The 27,352-nt window shown below is 36.0% G+C and overlaps 1 protein-coding gene across 5 annotated transcripts in view; it reads left to right on the top strand.

Annotated features, from left to right (window-relative positions):
- The window catches only part of LOC121387075 (glycerol-3-phosphate dehydrogenase, mitochondrial-like), a 50,666-nt gene that overhangs the window by 20,545 nt on the left and 2,769 nt on the right, over positions 1 to 27,352 (top strand). For 3 of the 5 annotated variants that reach the window (XM_041518083.1, XM_041518084.1, XM_041518085.1), the window contains 10 exons: positions 628 to 713; positions 1,939 to 2,046; positions 3,428 to 3,562; positions 5,148 to 5,329; positions 6,034 to 6,165; positions 7,153 to 7,311; positions 9,438 to 9,626; positions 12,631 to 12,729; positions 13,893 to 13,998; positions 23,905 to 25,345. In XM_041518083.1, coding sequence (XP_041374017.1) covers positions 628 to 713; positions 1,939 to 2,046; positions 3,428 to 3,562; positions 5,148 to 5,329; positions 6,034 to 6,165; positions 7,153 to 7,311; positions 9,438 to 9,626; positions 12,631 to 12,729; positions 13,893 to 13,998; positions 23,905 to 24,029 — 1,321 coding nt within the window. In that variant the 3' untranslated portion in view covers positions 24,030 to 25,345. Of the gene's footprint in view, positions 1 to 627; positions 714 to 1,938; positions 2,047 to 3,427; positions 3,563 to 5,147; positions 5,330 to 6,033; positions 6,166 to 7,152; positions 7,312 to 9,437; positions 9,627 to 12,630; positions 12,730 to 13,892; positions 13,999 to 23,904; positions 25,346 to 27,352 lie in introns of those variants that run through there. The other 2 variants (XM_041518086.1, XM_041518087.1) reach the window with 2 other exon arrangements.

Below are 27,352 nucleotides of genomic sequence, written 5' to 3'. Positions count from 1 at the left end.
AGCCATCCATCCAGCAGAACATGAATCAGTCCTTCAATTCGTCCATTCATCTATCTGTCCATTCATTCATCCATCCATCCATCCTCCCAGCCATCTAGCCATCTCATAAATCCAACCATCCATATATCAATCTAATCATTCATCCATACATTCACAAATCTTTCCAACCTGACTGTCCATCAGTTCGTCCGTCCATCCATCCATCCATCCGTCCATGCAGGAGGGGGCGGGATGTAGCCCAGTGGTAAAGCACTCGCTTGATGCGCGGTCAGTCTGGAATCGATCCCCGTCAGTGGGATCATTGGGCTATTTCTCACTCCAGCCAGTGCATCATGACTGGTACATAAAAGGCTGTGGTATATGCTATCCTATCTATGGGATTGTGCATATAAAAGATCCCTTGCTGCTAATCGAAAAGAGTAGCTCATGATGTGGCGACAGCGGGTTTCCTCCCTCAATATCTGTGTGGTCCTTAACCATATATATGTTCAACGCCATATAACCGTAAACCATTTCCTTCCTATCCATCCATCCATCCATCCATCCATCCATCCATCCATCCATCCATCCATCTATCCATCCATCCATGCAGCAATCCATCCATTAATTTGTATAATTTGTTTCCAGTCCAGAACACATGGGGTTGCTTGATCCATCAACTAGCGATGGGAGAGTTATATTTTTCTTACCGTGGCAGAAAGTGACACTGGCAGGTAAGATTGACCTTGTATCATTACCAGAGAACCGGGACTCATGCTTATAAAACATTTAGAGTCTATTCTCAAGACTCTAACAAGAGTCTGAGACACTAACGTCATGACAACTCCATACAAATTGTATGCATCATTAAAGAATGAGTCTGGACTCTTAAAAGTTTTATAAGCACGGACCCAGGACTTGTGCTTGTAACACTTTTAATAGAGTCTAGACTCAAAGGGGTGAATTTGAATTTGAATTTTTGAGAGGTATGGCAAGAGCTGCCTTCATTTCATTTCAGCTTATTTTCGTGCTTATATCCAATTAAGGTTCAAGCACGCTGTCCTGGGCACACACCTCAGCTATCTGGGCTGTCTGTCCATTGGTTAGTGAGAGAGAAGAGGGTGTAGTGGTTTTACACCTACCCATTGACCCCTTAAGAACTCACTCTGGGTTGGAGCAGGTGCCGGGCTGCGAACCCTGTACCTACATGCCTGTCTTTGACCATCTTTGAAATTGGCAGGTAAAAGTCCTTGAAACTCTTTGAATTTGTTTGGTCTTTCAGGCTATGAACCCTGATGTCCTTCAACGCCTTTGTTCTGAATGTGCACGTTGGAACCTATGACCTGTCCTTTTTTATCCCACTGCCCCCTTTCCATTTTGGGGGCGGGACGTAGCCCAGTGGTAAAGCACTCGCTTGCTGCGCGGTCGGTTTGGGATTGATCTCATTTCAGCCAGTGCACCACAACTGGTATATCAAAGACCGTGGTATGTGCTATCCTGTCTGTGGGGAAGTGCATATAAAAGATCCCTTGCTGTATTAGAAAAAAATGTCGCGGGTTTCCTCTGATGACTATATGTAAAAATGACCAAATGTTTGACATACAATAGCCGATGATTAATAAATAAATGTGCTCTAGTGGTGTCGCTAAACAAACCAAACTTCTTCTTCCTTTCCATTCTCTTCTTTGAATTCTGTTTCATTTCTTCCCGATCTGGCAACTCGTCCTATCTTTTAACTTCTTTCGCTGTCCACTACCACATCCCAGTCCTTGTCTCTCCAACCGCGACAGGTGCTTGTCTCTTGTGGTTACATGTATATGTGCCACACACCTGCCATTCCCCATCAGCTTTTAGCTGTGGGCTTAGTCTGATCTCTTCGGGTAGTGTTCAGTAGTTACTTCAGGCATTGTTAAGAGGCACTAGTCTCTTGTTAAACAAACATTCCTTTCATTGGTGCAGGTACCACAGACAGCCCATGCGATGTGACAGATTACCCGCAGCCCACGGAGAAAGAAATCCAGTTCATATTGAATGAAGTGAGGAACTATCTCAGCCCAGACGTCGAAGGTAACTAACGTTTTAGTTTGTTACGATTTTTCTTTGTGCTCATCTCCATTTAGCATAGAATTTGTATACTGATGATGATACGCAGGGTTTCTGCCAGAGGGTAAAACAGGTATGGCACCATACCCAATTTAGTTTGCAGATTTGTTTTGTTTAAGTTAATTTTTTGACAAAATTAATGACTTTTATCATTACTGTATGATTTTCTTAGCCCTAACCCTAAACCTAACCCATTTGCTTTCTGGGAAGGCCCTGCATACCCTCTGTCGACTGTGATTGCTTTCAGCAAATATTCAGTTCCATAGCGCCATTCCCACAAATTTCTTTCAGGCAGAAACCCTGATATGCACATTATTAAGTGAGTACTTAACATTGTTTGACACTCCATATCCATCATATGATCATATCCACAATTGGTGTAAAAAAAAGAAGAAAAAAAGGCCATGAAAAGGCATAGCAGCACTCACCAGACGAAAATAATATAAGACTCCATCATATGTGGTCATATGGGATAGAAAAAGTATACCCACGGTGGTCGAAATTTTCACCAACGAGGGTGTACTTTATCTATCCCACATGATCGCATATGATGGAGTCTTTTTCTCTCATTGATTCGGTAAATAAACCATTATTTTACACAACTTTTTTATTTGACCATTTTATCATAAACTACAATATCATATTTATTGTGTTTGTTTCATGTGTTAAATAAAATTTAACACTACAAATTAACAAGATTATATTTTATAATGAAGGTTTTAATAAAAAAAATACTAATTTAAAACTGTCTAATGACCTCACGTCACCACCTCACAGTAATATGACGTCATATATTACCAACAATGTCATGTTGAACGCAAGTGCATGATATCCCATGTGGTATAGAAATTTCTTACATACATGTAGCTTTCTTTCATGGGATAGCGCTGTCCTATATACCTGAGGATGAGAGATAGAAATTTCTTACATAGCTTTCTTTCATGGGATAGCTCTGTCCTATATACCTGAGGATATAAGATAGAAATTTCTTACATAGCTTTCTTTCATGGGATAGCTCTGTCCTATATTACTGAGGATGAGAGATAGAAATTTAATATGTGCTATCCTGTCTGTGGGATGGTGCATATAAAAGATCCCTTGCTGCAAAATCGAAAAGAGTAGCCAAGTAAGTGGTGACAGCAGGTTTCCTCTGTCTATATCTGTGTGGTCGTTAACCATATGTCTGACGCCATATAACCATAAGTAAAATGTGTTGAGTGCGTCGTTAAATCAAACATTTCCTTCTTTCCCAAGTTGACCTTTTACCTAAGAAAAAAGAAAAAGAGAGCCTTGTTTTTATGGCAAGTTTACATTGTTTGTGATATGTTGTTGTTATTTTCTTCAGTGCGCCGTGGCGATGTCCTGTCAGCGTGGAGTGGACTGCGCCCCCTGGTGGCCGACCCGAACAAGGCCGACACTCAGTCTGTCGCTCGTAACCACATCATCGAGGTCGCGAAAGACAAACTCATAACAATTGCGGGTGAGTAGGTCTCTTTAAATCGTACAAGTTCTCAATTTTACTGGAATATTATAATGTTAAATGACTGCTATTGTTATAATGTTAAAGGGACATTCCTGAGTTTGCTGCATTGTCAGATGTTTCTGACTAATAAAATATTTCTACGATTAAACTTACATTTTAAATATATGTTCTTGTTTCAAATATCAGTGTCTGTATATTCAATGTGTTTCTGGTTGTCTTAATATTTTTGTAAGAAGCCCAAACTGAATTTTGTCTTCAAATAATTTTGTACGTACGAAATAACAATATTTTAGGAAATAAGATGAAATGTAACCTAGTACAAATATTAGAACTATCAGACACACGTTTAATATACAGCCACTAATATTTTATGCAGAAAAATACATTTCATATGTAATCACAATCGTTAAAAAGTCTCTGTTAGTCAATAACATCTTAAAAAGTGCAGCAAACTCAGGAATGTCTCTTTAAATATTTTCAGTTGTACATGTAAGATGGCCTGTTTCCAGAAAAGCAAACAATATTTTCTCTTGTGGGCCCCGTTCCACGAAGCTGTTAGTGCCAAGATCACGTTACGTGTATAAGGTAGCTATGCACTTAAGGTGATCTTAGCGCTAAGATCGCTTTGTGCAACAGGCCCCAGTTTCATACTTAACTCGATTGAAAATGCTCCAGACAGATTTGTAGGATATGAGAAAAAATAATAAGTTTGGTTAATCTATAAACATGTAACTGTGTAGCACATTTAGATATAAAGTTACAATTAAGTGAGACCTGAGTGTGGGATATTGAAACGGGGAAATACCTCTAAAAACAGGGCTAGCTCTGGCATTTGTCAAATCTGACCGGTTTCAGTGGCGTCATGGTTAGGCCATCGGTCTACAGGCTGGTAGGTACTGGATCGAGGCATGGGATTTTTAATCCAGATACCGACTCCAAACCCTGAGTGAGTGCTCCGCAAGGCTCAATGGGTAGCTGTAAAACCACTTGCACCGACCAGTGATCCATAACTGGTTCAACAAAGGCCATGGTTTGTGCTATCCTGCCTGTGGGAAGCACAAATAAAAGATCCCTTGCTGCCTGTTGTAAAAGAGTAGCCTATGTGGCAACAGCGGGTTTCCTCTAAAAAGCAGTGTCAGAATGACCATATGTTTGACGTCCAATAGACGATGATAAGATTAAAAATCAATGTGCTCCAGTGGCTTCATTAAATAAAATAAACTTTTCTATTTTTTTGTAAATTCGTCAATTGCAAATTTTAAAAACAATTGTCAAATTTTATTTCAATTTGGCAAATAAATTTCATGTCATACATGTAATTGTTAACTTCGCTTTGTTGTAAGTTTAACTTTTTGCTTTGTTGTAAGTTTAACTTTTAGTTTTGTTGTAAGTTTAACATTTTGCTTTGTTGTAAGTTTAACTTTTAGTTTTGTTGTAAGTTTAACTTTTAGTTTTGTTGTAAGTTTAACTTTTTGCTTTGTTGTAAGTTTAACTTTTAGTTTTGTTGTAAGTTTAACTTTTAGTTTTGTTGTAAGTTTAACATTTTGCTTTGTTGTAAGTTTTAAGTGTAATGTTGTTGCAGGTGGCAAGTGGACGACATACCGACACATGGCAGAGGAGACGATTGACAAGGCGATAGCGACATGCGACCTGACCCCGGCATGTAGCACCAGTAAGACAAAAGGCTTGTTGCTCGACGGAGCTCACGGGTGGTCGCCAACAATGTACATTCGACTCGTACAGGACTTCGGGCTCGAAATAGAGGTCAGTATTGCACCCATTGTTTCAATTAAAACTGGTATTGCAGACATGTTCAAAGTAACACTTTTTGTCGAGGCCTGTTTGTGCACTAATTGTTTGATTGATATCACAGTTCATCTAACAGTTACCATAACACTAGCTGTACTTGAAAAATCATTACCGATAACCGATTAACAAACAACATGACAAGTGTGGTAAAGAAAGGATTGCATTGCTATTGTTGCGATTCCCCAATTTATCTATAGTTCATTTCACCTAAATAATTAATCCAAAGGTTGTAATAACCAACTGTGCAAGCTCAGCAAATGTTAGTCCTGTTTGGTGGTTTCCCATTTGAAGTTTGATGGATCATCAGTTCGAGGGAAATACAGCTAATAACACTGATGGGACTGATAATTTAGTTCCAGCGAAGGCTTATAGCCGACCCTGGATGTGTCCGACCCATCAACAGTTAATATAATTTTTGTTTCAAGCGTTGCAGTCTGTTTGACCCTTCCATGGTCGGCCTAACAAGATTCTACTGTATTATGCACAAAATATCTGTTGTTCATAATGTACTGAGGTGTCATTAAACAAATGTTCCTTTACTTTCTATAAAGAAATGCCACATTGTGAAAAAAACATATGTTAGACATCAAACAACCATAGTTTAAAATGTGCTGAGGTGTTGTTAAGCAAACTACTCCATTCCATTCCTTTTGTTCCAGGTTGCAAAACATTTAGCCAGCACATATGGAGACAAAGCATTCAAAGTGGCCAAACACGCCAACCTGACGGGAAAACGTTGGCCAGTTGTAGGGAAACGGCTCACGGAGGAATATCCCTACATTGAAGCCGAGGTGAGATATACATGTTTATTATATAGCATTTAGTGAAATATCTTAAAATATCAGTGAAATAAATGTGTTATTAGTCACTCAGTGACGATAACACATTTTAGAGTGAAAATTTCACTATTTCGCTCTAAAATGTGTTATCGTCACTTTAGAAAGTGTTATCTTCACTGTAAGAAAGCTGGAACTAAATTGCCAAAAGTTATATAATAAATAGAAAAGTTGCATGTTTTTTGTGAAATATGATTTATATCTCATCTCATGAAGTTTGCAATCATATCACACTTGTCGCGCAAGTGCTACTCATGAGATATAATTGCAAACTTCACTCAATGAGATATAAATCATATTTGACAAAAAACATGATATGTCCTCTATATATCGGGTGCCCCCCAAAAAGTGATAACCCTACTAAATATAAAATTATTTTAAAAGTATGGGGAATGTAACTTTGGTGTTTCACACACATTACTATATGGATATTTACCACATTCACTGAAAAGTTTATGCCCATAGGTCAAATATTGTTAAAATAGAAACAGATTGAAAATCGTAAGTAAAAAAACAAAATTGCGACACTAAAAGCTAAGTGGCCCCAAAAAAACTATAACCCTACTGGATGGATATGAAATTTTTCTCTTATTTTGTCTTGTATTTGTGTATTTCATTCTCTGCAAACCCCTGCAATTAGGAAAATGTCCACAGAAAACAAAAAGTGCCACAGAGAATGAAAATCTCCACGGCAATCTCCACAGCATTGCTGATTGCTGTGGGCAATTGCAGGGGTTGTCTCTGTAAATACTACTGTGCTGTAAACAAAGGTAGATAAAATTTCACTTAACAATTGACATCAAATTGTTTTGACTTTACAATTTTGAATCTTCTTTGTTGTTTTTCAATGTGCTTTGTATAGTTAATGAATAAAAAAACAAAATCGAGTAATGATTACGTCCCTTTAATTTATATGTAATCTTTTCTCTGTTTTTTTTCAAGGTGGTCTATGCATTGCGAGAGTATGCGTGTAGTGTGATAGATGTGATTGCCAGGAGAACCCGACTTGCGTTTCTAAACATTCACGCCTCACAAGAGGCTTTACCCAGAATTGTAGATATAATGGGGGAACATCTCAACTGGAGTAAAGCTAAAAAAAAGGTCAGAGTTCAAATCATTTTCATCGGTTTTTTTCTTACTTTTTTTTTACTTTCTTTTTTTAATGATCACTGTATTTCTCTAATGGGTTAATTTCTAGCTGAAATAATGAAGATCAGTGGAAATGAATAAAATTATTACTATGATTTTAAACCAAATTTGTCAACAATTGAATGTCCGTGATATAAGAATTGTTTCTCATGTTTGAGGAATTTATCGATGTATAAAAGTCACAAATGGTATAAAATTGCGTAGCGTAGCGAAGCGATTTTATACTACATTTGTGACTTTTATACATCGATAAATTCCTAAAACATGAGAAACAATTCTTGTAATTACAAACAGTACAAGAAGTGTACCTTAAAACACTCAAAAATAATTTCTGTCGTTCTTACCGTCAACCATGTTCTGTAAATAAGCATAGGAATACATGTATGCATACTATTGGAAATTGTCCGTCTAAAAATATAAATAAGTATTGAATCATCAAAAACAGTGTATATATCTTTATTTTAACTTATATATATATAACATGAATATCTCATCCAGTTTCCCTTATTTTTTTAATTGAGAAAACAGGTCACTTCCTTGTTCTATTTTTAAAACGATCACTGAAATGGGTCATTGGGCTTCTCGCCCATCCAGCTAAATAGTTCCAATCGATCTTGGTCTTCCGTGATGACATATTTTTATGAGGTTTATGGAAGGATAACGCTTGGTTTTTTAGTGACGTCAGCCAATCAGAATACAGTAAATCGTATAAATTCGGAAAGTTTGTAATTATATACAATTTAACGTCATCCCATTATTTCAGCCCTAGCAACGGGAGTTTGTTAAATTCTCGATGAATGAACAAAATAACATATCTGATAACATCACTTTATATTGGTAGTTTGTCTAAAAAATAATTAGTGTTATTATTAGTAAATATGTTTCAAATTTAATTATAAATATTGACTGTTATTTCTTTCACGTTCATCTAGCTATAAACAAAACAAATCATCCACAAACCTATGTGAGAATAGCTTTGCAGATTCACATAGTTTGCAGATTTAGTTTTTTCTTACCCAGGTGAACTTAAAAGAAATAACTGACAGTACTTAAATAAATTCACACACCCTAAAAAAGACTAAACAATTCTTATAATAAAACACAATACATTAATTCAAAATACACATAAATCTGTTTCTTTCCATTTTGTCATGATAAATTTGTATTTTCTTTAAAGGTTAACTTCGATAATAAAGTAATGTCAAATCCAGACAAAGAAATGATTTGCCAAATTATAGCCAGTAATAAGGAGATGACATTATGTTTCTGTTTTCATTTCCCATTTCACTTTTATAGCACAAAACATTATTTAAAATCCTTCTATAAAATTGCTTTTTACTGTAAACAAAAGTGATCATGAGTCGGCTACTTTGAATAGTTCATGTGATTTTTCCCTGACTGCAACTGTAGTTACATACATAAAATGATAGAAAATTATGTCATTTATCAATAACAATGTCATCGCTTTAAATTAAATGTTGGATCATTAAGCGTAGATATTTTGTAAGACACTTTGCAGTGCAGTCATGAAAGCAAAAGTAGGACTAACACTTTTTCCTCGTTACGAGAATACCAAATATATTCCGTTAAATATATTTGAACCATGTAGATCATAGTTAATAATTTTATTATAAGTGTAAGCTTTAATGGCATTTTCTGTATTTTATCGATGAATAACATTCATTTTTTATTGAGTGATTTCATCCATTCAGAATAAGGGGCTGGACACAGCCCAGTGGTAAAGCACTTGCTTGATGCAAAATCGGTTTAGAATTGATCCCGTCGGGGAGGGGGAGGGGGGGGGGGGGGAATTGGGCTATTTCTCGTTCCAACCAGTGCACCACGACTGGTATATCCTCTCTAAAATATATATGTCAAAAAGACCAAATGTTTAACATCCAATAGCCGATGATTAATAAATCAATGTGCTCTAGTGGTGTCGTTAAACAAAACGAACGAGCAAATAGTAAACTGACTGCACATCAGGTGAGCTCTGTCACACTGGACTACGTCCCTCCACTCAACCACTCAATCAGAATCGAAAGTTTTAATTGTATATTTATAATGACTGTTTGCAGGAAGAAATGGAGCGAGCTCAGCGGTTTTTGCGTCGAGAGATGGGGATGGACATCCAGAAGATTCAGGAGCGCGAGGCTCCCATCAACTTCACGAAGGAGGAGATTAACACGTACGCCAAGCGCTTCAAGTCGCTCGACACCGACAACAAGGGATACATCACCGTGAACGATCTGAGGAAATACTTCAAGGTGAGTCGCTGTACATGTACATCACCATCAATGGTCTGAGGAAATACTTCAAGGTGAGTCGCTCTACATCACCATCAACGATCTGAGGAAATACTTCAAGGTGAGTCGCTCTATGTCACCGTCAACGATCTGAGAAAATACTTCAAGGTGAGTCACTGTACATCACCATCAAGGATCTGAGGAAATACTTCAAGGTGAGTCGCTCTACGTCACCGTCAAGGATCTGAGGAAATACTTCAAGGTGAGTCGCTCTACATCACCATCAGTGATCTGAGGAAATACTTCAAGGTGAGTCACTCTACGTCACCATCAAGGATCTGAGTAAATACTTCAAGGTGAGTCGCTCTACGTCACCGTCACCGTCAACGATCTGAGAAAATACTTCAAGGTGAGTCGCTGTATATCACCATCAAGGATCTGAGGAAATACTTCAAGGTGAGTCGCTCTACGTCACCATCAACGATCTGAGGAAATTCTTCAAGGTGAGTCGCTCTACATCACTCAACGATCTGAGGAAATACTTCAAGGTGAGTCGCTGTACATCATCATCAATGATCTGAGGAAATACTTCAAGATGAGTCGCTGTACATCACCGTCAACGATCTGTGGAAATACTTCAATAAGAGTCAAGGAGAGAACTTCAAGGTGAACTTCAAGGTGAGTCACTCTACATCACCGTCAACGATCTGAGGAAATACTTTAAGGTGAGTCGCTCTACATAACTGTCAATGATCAAATACTTCAAGATGAGTCACTCTACAGCACCATCAGTGATCTGAGGAAATACTTCAAGGTTAGTCACTGTACATCACCGTCAACGATCTGAGGAAATACTTCAAGGTGAGTCGCTGTACATCACCATCAACGATCTGAGGAAATACTTCAAGGTGAGTCACTCTACATCACCGTCAATGATCTGAGGAAATACTTTAAGGTGAGTCGCTCTACATAACTGTCAATGATCAAATACTTCAAGATGAGTCACTCTACAGCACCATCAACGATCTGAGAAAATACTTCAAGGTGAGTCGTTCTACATCACTGTCAACGATCTGAGGAAATACTTCAAGGTGAGTCGCTGTACATCACCGTCAACGATCTGAGGAAATACTTCAAGGTGAGTCGCTGTACATCACTGTCAACGATCTGAGGAAATACTTCAAGGTGAGTCGCTGTACATCACCGTCAACGATCTGAGGAAATACTTCAAGGTGAGTCGCTCTACGTCACCGTCAACGATCTGAGGAAATACTGTTATATTGTTTAAAATGAGTTATTGTTTAATTTTCAAATGATTGTTTTGATTTTTTTAAACTGTTTTTAAGACAATGTTTACTTTAAAAATAAGAAAACAGTTTTTGTTATTTAAGAATTATTTTGTTTAGGTGACAAGGAATTCAACACGTGTGGACATCATACTACTCTGGAAATTAAAACAGTTTTATGTGGATTACAGGATAAATAAAATAACTGGTTACTGTTTTAAAGCTGCAGTCTCTGGAATATTTTTATTATTTAAGCATATAGAATAGATGATTCAGTTCTGTTTGGTACATAAAAAGGTCCACCACATCGCTATAGTTTCGCAATGCTCGCTTATCTACATTATCTAGGTCAACTGCAAACCCAATGTCCAGCTTTGGTTTTCTTCATTTAGCGGGACGCCAGTAGAACTGGGACTTTACATGATTTGCGCAGGCGCTGAACTTCTAACAGTCTTGATCGAAGGGTCGTCTCATATCTCCAAAACATATTTATATCTATATGGTACAACACCTTTCCAAGGGTCGGTGGGAGAGTTGCCTTGAAATTTTGACAGTGGCCAGTGGTTAGCATATGCGTTACATGTAAGGGGGTGTTAATACGCTTTAGGGGTAGAGGAAGAGGGTGTTGTGTTCGATTTACATAACATTTTTCAAGACTATATATTATTTTTATTCATTACTTAGACATAAAAAGGTGTTTTTTGGAAATGCGTGGTCAGTCTAGGATCGATCCCCATCGGCGGGTATATAAAAGGCCATGGTATGTGATATCTTGTTTGTGGGATGGTACATACAAACGATCCCTTGCTAAAAAAAAAAAAAAAAAGGTAACGAGTTTCCAAGGCGTGTGTGCAGGGATTTTAGCGGGGTTGAGCGAAGTTTATATGGGGCCATGCTCCCCCAGAAAATATATTTCAATTTTATTAAGCTTGGGCAGGTAAGGGTTTCGACCTCCAATACCTCCCCCTGCACATGCACCAGATTCCTCTCTAAGATTATATGTCAAAATTACCAAATGTTTGACATCCAATTGAACAAAAAGTTAAAAAACAAATAAAAAACAACAAAAAAAAAACAACCTAACTTTACCCTTTCCAAATGAAAGAATATTTATTTGAATTTGTCGATTTTGACACACATTAAATTAAGAAGTGAAAACGTTAATTGTCTACTTTAGTATATTTTATTTTAAAAATATATACATGATCAATGTGTTACTAGTATACAAACTAAACTTTAAAAGTTCTACTAACACTTTATAAAATATTAATTCTGAAATAGGAAGGTACGACTGTCGATAATATGTTGTCAAGATCAAACCGGTTTTAACGAAAGACTCTAGTACCGTATCCTCAACCGAACGTTCTTTGTACAGCGCAAGATTTCTCATTTCATTTTTTGAGACGAACCCTGTAATTTGAAATCGGCAAATGCACGTGTTAACTGAAACTGACAACAGGCTGTTGTTTGCCCTTTGCCGAGCAATGACGGCACAGGCGACGAATCGAGCGTATACTTTTGACGATCTTCGTTCATAGCGAACACACACACACGTTTTTTAAAAAGTGCATTTGAGCTTGTATTTCATATTTGTACATGATGTTATAATATGGTAACCAGACACTGTAACTTTAAGATATCAGCTTTATCCTTCTCAGGTTTTAGTAGAGATCCAATCATATTGGTTTTCACAAAAGTGTGGAAGTGGAATAATATTTATTTTTATTTGTGATGTTTAGAAAACTGGTGAGAAGGTGACAGAAGACCAACTCCATGACATTCTCAGCGAGGTCGATCTCAACAAGAATGCACAGGTGGATCTCGGGGAATTCCTACAGGTAACACAATTACTATCTCTCTCTCTCTCTCTCTCTCTCTCTCTCTCTCTCTCTCTCTCTCTCTCTCTCTCTAACACACACATACACATTCACACATTCTTTCTCTCTCACACACACAAACACACTCTCACACACTCCATATCTGTATATTTTTTTCTGTCTTTGTCGGTTTTTCTTTTTCTCTCACTTTTGTTTTTGGACCATCTTTTTTTGTCTCTTCTTTCTTTATCTTTGTCTCCAATTATCTTTCTCTCCCTCACTCTCTTTCCTTATCTGTCAGTCTTTCTTTGTCTTTATTGCCCATATGGGATCTGAGATGCGGGTGAATATATTTTCTATCTTTCTAAGCCAGTTTTCCCCATTGACGTCATGACGTTAGTTTGGTGATATCATCGGTTTCCTCGACTGTAAAGTCTCTCATTGATGAGATTTTACCAACAGTTCAGTTTTTGTTAAAATCGTTTTTAAAGCAATTTGTTCTTGTTAACAATTAAACATGCTCTAAACTAATTTCACTTCACTAAGTTCATTCACTTCCCACTAGAAACATCAGTTGATTATGAATGTGACATCTCTTGCTTACATTTGATTTGTGTACCTAATGATAGCTTTTGACGTCATTGCTTTTCATTTGTGACGTTATCAGTTTCCTCAGACTTTCACGTCTTGTATATTATATAGTTTGTGTCATGTAAGAAGTTTAAAGTTTAAGTTTGTAAACTATTTACACTATGGGTAATAAATACAATAACCCACTCGATACTCAGAATTAAGGATTATCTGTCCCTCGTGAAATTAATGTTGTCAGTCACTCACTAAAGCTTGTGACTGACAACATTAATTTCACTCGGGATGGATAATCTGTAATTCCTCGTAACTCGTAAGTTATTGTCTATGAATTTCTTGTCTCTCAATATTTCTTTGTCTGTCACTGTTTCTATCTTTCACTGTCTTTGTCTCTGTTTGTCTTTCTCTTTCTCTTTTAACTGCCTTTTTTTCTCTCTGTGTCTGTCTCACTCTTGCTGAGTGCACTGATTGTGACAGGAAAAACCAGGATCTGTTCATGGTGACTAATCCTGCGATCCTTTGCTCCCCAAGAGAACATTCTAAATGGTTTTCGTTCATTTATTATCTCTTATTTATTATCTCTTATTTCTCCACAGTTAATGAGTGCTCTGAGTACCGGGGTCGTCTCCAACTCACGACTAGCAATGGCCGCCGAGCTGAGTGCAGGAGCAGAAAGAATCTCAGTAGAACGAAGCGGAGGCGGTGTGTGAAATGTTTTCCACCATTTTGTCTTTGTTTGTTTTTTAAATCTCACGCATTCTGGCATTTCTGTAGATCACCACATTGAAGCTCTGTTTAACACTGTGCAATGTACCTCTGTTTTAATTAACACTGCAATTAAAATACTGTGCTCTAGTGAATTTCTTGCAATTAGCATCATCATGAACAGTGTGTTTTATCCATTCAGACATAATCATTGTGCTCTAGTTGTGTCGTTAAACAAAATAAAAGTTTAACAATTCAGACGTTATCAATGTGCTCTAGTTGTGTCATTAAACAAAATAAAACTTCATCAATTCAGACGTTATCAATGTGCTCTAGTTGTATCATTAAACAAAATAAAAGTTTAACAATTCAGACGTTATCAATGTGCTCTAGTTGTGTCGTTAAACAAAATAAAAGTTTAACAACTCAGACGTTATCAATGTGCTCTAGTTGTGTCGTTAAACAAAATAAAAGTTTAACAACTCAGACGTTATCAATGTGCTCTAGTTGTGTCGTTAAACAAAATAAAAGTTTAACAATTCAGACGTTATCAATGTGCTCTAGTTGTATCATTAAACAAAATAAAAGTTTAACAATTCAGATGTTATCAATGTGCTCTAGTTGTGTTGTTAAACAAAACTAACAATTGAGACATTATCAATGTGCTCTAGTTGTGTCGTTAAACAAAACAAAACTTTAACAATTCAGATGTTATCAATGTGCTCTAGATGTGTCGTTAAACAAAACAAAACTTTAACAAATCGGACATTTGACAGTAACAGAATCATCTAGGCATACACATGTAAGTGGTTGGTTAGAAGGATTTTGGCCTGGTTTACTAATTGTTTTGCTTTTTGTGACCAGAGTGAAGTGTAGGTTATTGAAGCAGGTCAACGAATAAACGGTTAACTATATAATAAAGTACAATTTTGTTTGGGTTATAATAAAGTTTTAAATCAGATCCCCAAATTTGTTTTGCCAAGTTGTAATCAAAATATCAGGCTGTGATCTGTATGTTTTCATTTCCAATAAAGGCCATTTCAGTTTTATAAAAAAACCCACTGATAATCCTGCATTAAGCTGAGTACTATTGAGTTAACTCCCTTGAATAGTCACATGTTTCGTATGATGTTCTGTATGTTTTCATTTCCAATAAAGGCCATTTCAGTTTTATAAACAAAAAAATATTGATACTCCTGCATTACGTTGAGTACCATTGAGTTAACTCCCTTGAATAGTGACATGTTTCGTTTGATTTTACTCAAATGCAGCTGTGTGGATTGTAGTGATGTATTGAAAATGACTAAGAATGATGCTACATATTAATAGCAATGTCATTTTTGTTTTTTGAAATGATGTTTGGAATGTTTAGCATTGGTCCTTTGTAAGGCATGTTGCAGTCTGTACACAGGGCTTCTAGATTATGGTAGCCCCATCCCATGGCTAGTGATATTCAATATTGGGCTAGTAAATAACTACTATTGGCATACCTGACAGCTAGTGAAATTTATTTTGTCAAATGTTGCATTTAAGTCTATTTTGTAAATATGAATATCCTGCCCTCAACCCTACCTCCCACTCTTAGTGTTTTTAACTGTTATCTCCCTCTTTAGGTAGCACATCTGATTATTACTATTAGTAAAATTGTATTAAGTAAAGTAGGGCTAATGAATTTTTAATTGTGGCTAGTAAATTTTACAAATAACTGATCTCATGGCTAGTGGATTTTGTAAAAAAAATTAGAAGCCCTGGTGTAGATAATAGCAAAAATAAGAGTAACATCTTTTTACTTGTTATTGGGATTACAGAATCTTCAGTAAAATAGATTTAAATTGTATGGCTTATAGTTAATAATTTACTCTATATATACTCTGGGCAGGACGTAGCCCAGTGGTAAAGTGCACGCCTGATGTGCGGTCAATCTACGATCAATCCTTGTCGGTGGCCACATTGGGCTATTTCTCGTTCCAGCCAGTGCACCACGACTGGTATATCAAAGGCAGTGATATGTGCTGTCCTGTTTGTGGGATGGTGCATATAAAAGATCCTTTGCTACTAATAAAAAAAAATGTAGTGGTTTTCTTCTCTATGACTGTCAAAAATTACCATATGTTTGACATTCAATAGCTGATGATTAATAAGTCAGTGTGCTCTAGTGGTGTTGTTAAACAAAAGAAACTTTCTTTCTATATATACTCTCTTATTTCACTAAATCATATTGCGCAATCACCACCTGTGGGTCAGACATGGGGAGCAATTAACACTGTTTTAGCGACTCATGGCAGCATATCATGCACATAAAAGGTGGAATTTCAGACACCGATGAATTAAGCATCTTGTTGATTGTAGAGTAACTGCAAAACAACAACTAGTAGCCCAGCAGACTACCGGATTTAGACATCTGGTAGTCCAAGCAAGAAATCAGTAGCCAAAATTGCTCGGGCTATAACTAAGGTTGAGCCCTGAACACTTTTGACACATTGGGAATACAAAGTGTACAGTAAAGTAGATTTAAATCTTAAGGCTCATGGTTAATAATTTGATTATTAAGTTAACCTTTAACAAACTGAGAGTACATGGGTAATTACTTTAAAAAAAATAACAACTATGAATTGTTAATTGACTTTATGTTTGGGTTATGAAGTGTAATGATGTGGCACATTTTATTTTATTTCAAAATGTCGGCCAAATCTTTTTTTTTCTTTTCTTTTTTTTTCATTCTTTTTTTTCAAATAAAGAAACTACAATTAATAAAGGCTCATTGAAATAACCATGCTCTTGAATTAGTTTTTTTTAAATTGAGTTTTATTTAGAAAATTTATTTTGTGGCACATTTTATTTTATTTCAAAATGTTGGTCAAATCTTTTTCCTTTTTTTTTTTTTCTTTTTTTTTTTAAATAGACACACTACAAATAATAAAGGCTCATTGAAAAATACCCTTGCTCTTGAATGAGCTTTTTTTTATTGAGATTATTTTGAAAATTTATTTTTGTGTATTTGCTGTGAAATTGACTGTGCAACTTTTCTATTAACTGTATTGTGCAAATGGTATTGAAAATTTTGATCTGAGAATTTGTTAAATATTTGTCTACTCTGGCTTTAGTTCATATATGTTGTATTGCATGGTGAAAGACGGCTTAAAGTGACATTACTTCTCGTCTCTTGATTTAAAGGCATGGTGGCACCAGCTTAAACACCCAGTTTACTAAATGACCCAACAAATACACTGTATTATAGGGACATACCCTAGTTTCAACCCGTGAACATTAACACTTAAGTTTAGTTAGTCTACAAACCTGTAACACATTTGGATACAGTTACAATTGAGTGAAACATGAGTCTGTGACTTTGAAATGGTGAAATACCCTCTAAAAATAGACAAAAACTCGACTCCATAACTGTTATATCTCAGATGCATGTGCCTTTTTAAAAATATGAGAAATGCATTTTGTGATATTAAAAACACCAGGATGACCAAAAACACTTCGAATGTATGGAAATTGATAATCTAAACAATAAGATCTAAGTAAAGTATGATTTCAGTTATCCAAAAAGGGCTCTAATAGTAAAAAATATCCCTTAGTGTTTAAAAACTAGGGTATGTCCCTCTAACTGAAAATATGTATACATTTAATTTGTTCCAAAACGTATTTTATTCAACCTGATACTTGTCATATTACAATGGTTATTAATTAAACAAATTTAATCTGTGGGTGTGTGGTTAATTTTTGGCTTGCTTTCATCAGAGAATTGTTCAAGCACGCCTGTCATGGACACAAGCTCTGACTTTGCCAGAGTTCTGTCCATGACAGGAATTTAGTTTATAGTTGCAGGTCTCACATTGGAAGAAATTTTGGTTCATCCAATTTTCTTTGAAAATTATTAAAATGTGGTTAATTTAAAGAAAATGTTATTATTAGCCAAAGACTAAATGTTGTAGCCACATTGAATTCATACAAATTGGCTCTAGCTATTCAATCTGTGATGTTATTCCTTTAAAGTGACGGAACTATTTTTTCTTTTTCTTTTAAACACCATGGTGTATTTTTCACTATTAAATCGATTTTTGATGATTGAAATCGGACATTACTTAGATGTTATTGTTTAGATTATCCATTTTCATACAGTCGAAGTGTTTCTGGTCATTCCAGTCTGGGGCCTAGCTTCCATTTACGCAGGTACGCAGCTGTGTACCACCTGAGATTACATTAATTTTTTTTTTTTTAATTTAATTTTTTTTAAATTAAAATATATGATGTAAATGCGTGTATGCTTTATATACTTGCTTGCCAAAAAAGTCTGCATACCACATGAAAATTCCAAGCTAGGCCCGGAGCGGGACGTAGCCCAGTAGTAAAGCCTTCGCTTGATGTGCGGTCAGTTTGGGATGGATCCCCGTCGGTGGGCCCATTGGGCTATTTCTCGCTCCAGAAACCTGGGTATATCAAAGGCTGTGGTATGAGTTATCCTGTCTGTGGGATGGTCCATATAAAAGATCCCTTGCTGCTAATCGAAAAGAGTAGCCCATGAAGTGGCAATAGCAGGTTTCCTCTCTCAATATATCTGTGTGGTCCTTAACCATATGTCTGATGCCATATAACTGTAAATAAAATGTGTCGAGTGCATTGTTAAATAAAACATTTTCTTCTTCCTTCCCAAGCTAGATCCCTGCTAGTGTTTGTATTGCCACGAAATGCATTTTTTATAATTAAAAAAAAATGCACATACATGTACCTATGAGAAGTAACAGTTACTGAGACAAGATTAATCTATTTTTAAAGGGACTTTTCACTGTTTCAACATCACAGACTTTGGTTTCACCCTATTATAAATTTATCCAGATGTGTTACAGGTTTCTAGATTAACCAAACCTTATACTTAATTTTACAGCTTCAAACTAGGGTCTGTGACTTTAAGAAACTTGTGTTATTTTGATTTGTTGTGACTCATTATTGGTGCACTTAATCTTTGCTTTATTTAAATGTCAGGTTTTACAATAGCCCCAAACCGGCCTCACACATCTTTTAACATCTTTTACTAATGCTAAAAACAAGGTATAGCTACAGCTTTGACAAGCATTTATATTCAACAAAATTAATTAAAGGCATTTAGATATTTTCGAGCTTTTTCTTTAGAGCTGAGTGGTGGTGAAATTTCAAGTTCTGCATTGGTATTTTGAGGGCAGTGTAACTTGATATCTGTATTTTATTACGTATTGACACGATACATATACAGATAGAGATAGAGACACAGATACATATACAGATAGAGATAGAGACACAGATACAGATACAGATAGAGATAGAGACACAGATACATATACAGATAGAGATAGAGACACAGATACATATACAGATAGAGATAGAGACACAGATACAGATAGCGAGTGGTCTAATTTTTGTGAGGTGTGGGTTTTAGCTCAGTCAGTAAAGCACTTGCCTGAAGTGCTGAGCCTGTATGATCAAACCTCCACAGCAGATTCAATGCTTTTCCCATCCCAACTAGCACCTAACGACTAGTATATATAAAAACCTATGGTATGTGCTGTCCTGTGTGGAAGTGCATATTAAAGGTGCCTTGCTAATGGAAAAATATATTAAGTTTCCTCTGAAGATTGTGTCGGAATTATCAAATACTTCAATCCAATAAGCAATGATTAATTATCCAGTGCTCCAGTGGTGTCGTTAAAGAAATATGTTTTCTTTGTTGTGGTCAATAGCGATAGTGTCATTAAACAAAAGAAACTTTAACCGAACAGCTACAGTGTAAAATGTGCTGGGGTGTCATTAAATATTCCTTTCCTTTATAGATATTATATAAAATATCCTTTGTATCCTTCAGTAGTTCATATAGATTATATAGGTTATATGTAAAAAAAAAAAAAAAAGCCCTGTTAAAGACATATTGTCACAGACCACTGACCTATTTAATTGTCTAACAACATATTACCTGAACAAAAATAATTTGATTTGTCCCTAAATGTACTTTATTCAACCATCTTCATAACCACCATACTCCATTTATTAATGATATTTTGTAAAAATAATTGAATTATGGCAATGGTCCATAATTCAAAAACTAAAATTGCAGAGAGGGTTGACATGGATTTCACTCTATCGTGGTTCAGTTAAGGTGATGCAATAGCTAGATTTGGTTTCCAACAATTAATGTAATTTTTAGTTATTATCCATTTTTAGAGAAATAAGGTCCTTAAATCCGTGACAGTATGCCTTTAAAGTGTCACTAATCATAACGATATGCATTATTGAAGGTGATCTGTATATATTATGAATAACATCTGTTCAAATGTGTTGTATGTGTTAAAGGGACTCACCAATAGTCCGTCCCACAGGGAACGCCTTTTTTCATACTATGAAATTTACTACAAGTTATTTATTTCTGAACCGATTGATTTGTAAATTGCACACAAAAATTGTTTGTTTGTGATTTCCAAAACACCTTTACATTTCTTATGTCAAACGAAAATGAAATTATTTACAAAAAACATTTTTATAAAGTGATGGGATGGACTACAGTTTTAAAATATTTCCAGTCACTACAATTACTGCTCTTTTTTTTTTAGTCCCATAGTGGTCCAACTGGTTTTGTCTCCATCTGTCTGTCTGTCAGTCAGTCCGACATAGAGAGTTTTTCAGACTAATTTTTTGCAATGCCTCAAAATATTGATGTGAAGTTTTGTGTATAACTTTATCATGTAGTCAGAGTCGTAGCTTGCGGAAAAAATTCAAAAAATAATTATAGAAACTTAAAGAAAATTCTCTTCTTAACTGTTTAAGGAGTTTTAAACTATTAACTTCTCAGTTGCACACCCCCCCCCCCCCCCCCCCCCCCCCCCCCCCCCCCCAAACAAAACATCCTACTATGGCCCTGGTAATTATAGATCAAATTAGACTGTTATTGGATTTTGTGCATTTTTGACAAGAGTTATGACCCTTGAACTTAGAAGATTATGAAAATGTGTTAAGACCGATAGTGAATATGTATTGCTTTAACAATGCTCTCACAAAATGCATGTTCTAGACTGACAGTGTCCACCATAACCAAGATTATTAATGTTGGCAGGTAAAATCCTGGGGCCCCATTTCACTAAACATCGTGCATTTACGTCTGCTACTAGCAGTTATACCAGTCGTGCGTTTACACGTACACGTATTTGGCATCTATTTCATGCAGAAAATTACATCATTACGGAATCTGGAATATTTTAAAGACAAAAGAAAATGAAATATGTGCTCTTCAAACTATATTTGTTGAACTATAATAGTAATAAGAATTGTGGTTTAGTCGTAGATTTACGTTTACGTGCAAAACGTGGCTTACGATGTTTTGTTAAATTGGGCCCAGGTACCCATTATTCTGGTGTCTGTACATGTACCGTTATAGATTGCAATGCATTTTATGAAAAAAGAAAAGAAAAAAGGTATGTATATGAACTAGTATGGCATGGACTAAAGGTAGAGCAGGCAGTGGATTTAACAAGGTATTGGGTAAGAAAGGTAATTTTATGAGATGGCATCCCAAAATACAAAATTACATACTATTTACAGTTCCACAAGCATCACCAGAGAATTATTAATTCCCTAAGACCAATTAAAATTCGTTTGTGATATTGTTTTTAAAATAGTGCTACCGGCCTCGGTGGCATCGTGGTTAAGCCATCGGACATAAGGCTGGTAGGTACAGGGTTTGCAGCCTGGCTTGGCTCCCTGCCCTTCCCCTCGAGCGAGTTTTAATGACCCAATGGGTAGGTGTAAGGCCACTACACCCTCTTCTCTCTCGCTAACCACTAACAATTAACAACTAACCCACTGTCCTGGACAGACAGCTGAGGTGTGTGTCCAGGACAGTGTGCTTGAACCTTAACTGGATATAAGCATTAAAATAAGTTGAAAAGAATGATGTTCAATACAAGTACATGTATTAGCATTGTAATATGAATAGTCTGTATGACGTAGCCCAGCGGTAAAGTACTCGCCTAATTGCAATGAATAATAGTACAACAGACAGCCCAGATAGCTGAGGTGTGTGCCCAGGACAGTGTGCTTGAACCGTAATAGGATATAAGCCATGAATAATAGTACAACAAAAGGATTAAATATGAATGCTCAATATGGTAATATCTTAAATAGCTCTCCATAATCTAAGTTAAAGAGGAAAACATTTATCACTCCTCTCAATATGTTGTTCATGGTGAAATCGGATTTGGGCAGAATCCTTCCAGGGCTTCTAGATTATGGTAGCCCCACTCCCATGGCTAGTGATATTCAATGTTGGGCTAGTAAATAACTACCATTGCCATGCCCGACGGCTAGTGAGTTTGTTTTTGTCCAATGTTGTAGTTGAGTCTATTTTGTAAATATGAATATCCTGGCCCAACCCCAACATTATTGTTTTTAAGTTCTATCTCCCTATTTAGGTGACTATCTGATTATTACTATTATTTAGTACACTTTTATTAACTTGAAGAAAAGTAGGGTTAGTAAATTTTTAATTGTGGCTAGTAAATTTTTTAAATCACTGATCCTATGGCTAGTGGATTTTATAAAAAAATTCTAGAAGCCCTGCCTTCACAATCCGATGCCTGAATTGTCAGCGACTTTTAAGTGCTACATTAAGTTTTGCCTGTAAATGAAGTTTCATCGCAATTAAAAACGATTGTGCGAACACCACTCGGACACTGTTCACACGTAGACAAACACAAGTTCAAATTCAGTTTTCAGCAAAACGCGATATGACTGTCTGAGGATATATCTCAGATTGCAGAGAAACTGGTGTAGTGTTTATGGTGGTTTGGAATAAAACGTTTTTAGGATTGTAGTGTGTATAGTGATGTTTATCGCATTTTGCGATGAAACTCTTCAAATGTTTCACGTGTTTTAATAAGAACCTTGCTCTGGTGTTACTGTGTGTCTATTTTTCTATTTTTACATTTAGTTGATGCTGTTTTTTGTTTTGTAAAACCTTTCCATTTTGTGATACACCTGTTGCTGTTTGTATACTACTTCTGAGGTGGAACAGAATTTAAATGTTAAAATTTTATTAAATATTAAAAGATGAAAAACATGACTAAGTGTTTTAATGCATTGTTGTGATGCCACTCTATTGTATTGTGTGGGAGAGTTTAAAAGATTATATTTTACGATTCCACACTATTTAATTGAGGACGGGATATAGCTCAGTGGTAAAGCGTTCGCTTGATGCATGGTCAGTCCAGGATCGATCCCTGTCAGTTGACTCATTGGGCTATTTCTCGTTCCAGCCAGTGCTCCACAACTGGTGTAACAAAGGCTGTGGTATGTACTATCCTGTCTGTGGGATGGTGCATATAAAAGATCCCTTGCTGCTAATCGAAAAATGTAGCAGGTTTCCTCTCTCTATGACTGTAAAAATGACCATATGTTTGACATCCAATTGCCGATGATTATAAATCAATGTGCTCTAGTGGTGTCGTTAAACAAAACAAACTTCTTATATGGTTTCAATATGGTAATATTTTAAATGGCGGGACGTAGCCCAGTGGTACAGCTCTCGCTCAACGCGCGGTCACTCTGGGATCGATAACCGTCGGTGGGCCCATTGGGCTATTTCTCGTTCCAGTCAGTGCACCAAGACTGGTATATCAAAGGTTGTGGTATGTACTACCCTGTGTGGGATGGTGCATATAAAAGATCCCTTGCTGCTAATCGAAAAGAGTAGCCTATGAAGTGGCGAAGGTAGGTTTCCTCTCTCTATATCTGTGTGGTCCTTAACCATATGTCTGACGCCATATAACTGTAAATAAAATGTGTTGAGTGCGTTGTTAGATAAAACATTTCTTTCTTTCATTCACGATTCCACAATATTCAATTGACATCACACAACTGTGAGATTCTTTTTTTTAGATTATGATGGGTTAACCAGTTCCAATGAGCGTAAGCATTCGATTCTAAATCATATCGATATTAATAAACGAACAGTTGTTATTCAAATACCTACTTTTTTATTAGTTTTTATACACTTAAAATGAGCACCAAGCTGGCCTCGATACGTAGCAAAGATCACCGCACATGCATCAAAAACTAACAATCATCGGCAGTAAATATTGTTAACTACGTAACCGGTTTCGGTGAGTGAAACGTTTAGTGGTATAGCTTACAGCAAACACTTACCAACACAAAACTTTTCAGTGTTTTATCAAAACATGTATGTTGTTCAACAAAACATGTATTTATAATGATTTATAAAAATTATTTTAAATATATTAAGGCAAATAACAAAATGGGAGTTTTCGAGAACCAGTGTTATCAGACGATCTTTTGCAATAGTGTTTAAGTTGAGCAAAGGAATGGTTATAATGGTAAAATTGTTTTGTTAAAAAATATAAGCTGCATTCTGAGTTTTAATAAATACATAAACAGATACCCTGAAAGATATTTATGTTAAAACATATAAGGACCATATATTTTTGGCAAGTATCTGTAAAGAGAGTTTTACCAGCAGATGCCATGACAATCATGTGAATTCAATGAATATAGATAGCAATATAGTTGAGAACACACACAAATATTTCTTAAAATTAAGTTTTCTTTCAAATGACGGTGTTTGAAAAACGGTATTAACAAATGTGCTATGTGGGTCAGGTTCAATTTTGCTTTCTTTGCTCATTTTAACTTTATTTTCACAAACATTTCTGTGAATGTGACAGACATTTGTTTACTTTCCTCATGCAAAAGTCAACGATGTTGGAAATCTTCAAATTTGCGTACTGTTGCGCACAGACGACGGAACCACGGAAACAGGTCCTTCACTGTAATAGGTACACGGACGATACTAATGAATGATTACCTTGAAGAACAGTGAAAGTTATTTGTATTCATATTTACAACTAGTTGAACTGAATACATAATTATACGTACCGGGTACAAGCATTGGTTTACTGTATGAATTGCAATACATTTGCAGTTGGTTTTTCTCTCTCAACTGAAATCGACATTCTTCCCATAAACAGGACATGAAAAAAATTTTCTCATACAAATTTATCTTTACTGAATTGGACATTCTACACAGCTGTACCTTTTTAAAGCAAACTTACCTTAATTGAATTCAACGTTCTACAGAGCCTGTGCCCAATTTCACAAAACATTGTAAGCCTAGTTTTGCAGTTAAACATACGTCTACGACTAAGTTATTGTTATTACCATTATCAGGGCCGTAGCTAGCATCGGGGCAAGGCAGTTGTCGTGTCGTCGTCCCCCCCCCCCCGAAAAATAAATTCGGAAAATATAGAATCTCAAAGAAAAGGAGCTTTAGACTATTAACTACTCAGTTGCCGCCCCCCCAAACAAAAAAAACGTATGCCCGGTATAACTGGTAGACGTAAACGTACAATGTTTTGTGAAATTGGCTCCTGTACTTCTATATAAATAGGAGGACATGTTAATTTTTCTCTCATACAAACTACCGGCGTCGTGGTTAGGCCATCGGTCTACAGGCTGGTAAGTACTGGGTTCGGATCCTAGTCAAGGCATGGGAGTTTTAATCCAGATACCAACTCCAAACCCTGATTGAGTGCTCCGCAACGCTCAATGGGTAGGTGTAAACCACTTGCACTGACCATAACTGGTTCAACAAAGGCCATGGTTTGTGCTAGCCTGCCTGTGGGAAGCGCAAATAAAAGATCCCTTGCTGCCTGTCGTAAAAGAGAAGCCTATGTGGCGACAGCGGGTTTCCTCTAAAAAACAGTGTCAGAATGACCATATGTTTGACGTCCAATAGCCGATGATAAGATAAAAAATCAATGTGCTCTAGTGGCGTCGTTAAATAAAACAAACTTTACTCGTACAAACTTACCTCAAATGAACTCAACATTCTTCACAGCTGTATTTTTTATATAAACAGTAGGACGTGTTAGTTTTTCTTTAATTGATTTTTCAATCAGTTCAAATAAAATAAACATCGATCCTTTCTACAAATCTTTTTCCCTTATGTATATTCATGGCCATGAATACATATTCATATTCATAAATGACATCCAATAGCTAATGATTAATAAATCAATGTGCTCTTGATGTGTCGTTCGTTGGTGGGCCTATTTGGCTATTTCTCATTCCAGCCAGTGCACCACGACTGGTATATCAAAGACTGTGGTATGTGCTATCCTGTCTGTGGGATGGTGCATATAAAAGATCCCTTGCTGCATTAGGAAAGATGTAGCGGGTTTCTTCTGATGACTACAGGTCACAATTAGCTAATGCTTGACATCCAGTTGCCGATAATTGATTAATCAATGTGCTCTAGTGGTGTCGTTAAACAAAACGAACTTACTAATATCCATTGCCTCATATTTGTTTATATGTATCATATTTTCCACCATGTGTATTTGTTGCACCTCTATGAGTGGGACGTATCCCAGTGGTATGGCACTCACTCGATATACGGCCGGTGGGGGAATTGTGGATAATGATATAAATATAAAAATATTTCATTTGTCTTTGGGAACATCCTGAAATAACTAAAGATTGTTATGTAACAAAATAAAATATTGTCAATGATGTTTCAGGCACATCAGCATTTTTTAAGCTTTAATATTCAAATATTAATTATTCATATTTAACATTCAGATATTAAATATTCATGTTTAACATTCAAATATTAATTATTCATATTTAACATTCAGATATTAATTTTTCATGTTTATCATTTAAATATTAATTATTCATGTTTAACATTCAAATACTACAAGCCATCATTAAAGCTTTCACTAATCAATTTGCTGTTTATTTTGCTGTGTCTAACTCAATTACATAATCTACAGCATTTTATTTTTTTCTTGCAAGTGACAAAATGAATGTTAAATAAAATAACTCTGTTTTGAAACATAACATTTAGAGATACAGTCTAAACCGTATCATGCCAGGAACCAAATATTTATCAAACTTAGACAGGACCTGGTGTTTAGAGCGTTGTGTTTTAATATTTACAAAACCCGGGACAATGAAACTTGGTAGGTTTTGACAACAATCTAATTAAAATTAGTTCCACTATTACATGTGGATCTAACACCAGCCAGTTGGAGCTCATGTCCACCAATCAAAACCTTACTTGCAGAATCCTGCCAGTGATTTAAAAATAATTTGAAAACATTCAGAAAATAATTTGAAAACATTTCGTGTGAATTACGAATGCCTTAAAACATGTTTTATTTTATAAAATAAATAATTTGTAATGTAAAACTGAAGACTGATTTAGTTGGGGTTTTTTATAAATAAATAAATAATTTTTAATGTAAAATTGAAGACTGATAACCCACCCTGTATGTATTGGTATGGTTCACTGTACTGCGGCCACTAA

The sequence above is a fragment of the Gigantopelta aegis genome, chromosome 13 (assembly GCF_016097555.1).
Source record: "Gigantopelta aegis isolate Gae_Host chromosome 13, Gae_host_genome, whole genome shotgun sequence".
NCBI classification, from domain to species: Eukaryota; Metazoa; Mollusca; class Gastropoda; order Neomphalida; family Peltospiridae; genus Gigantopelta; species Gigantopelta aegis.
This window is presented reverse-complemented; position numbering and strand designations above follow the sequence as displayed.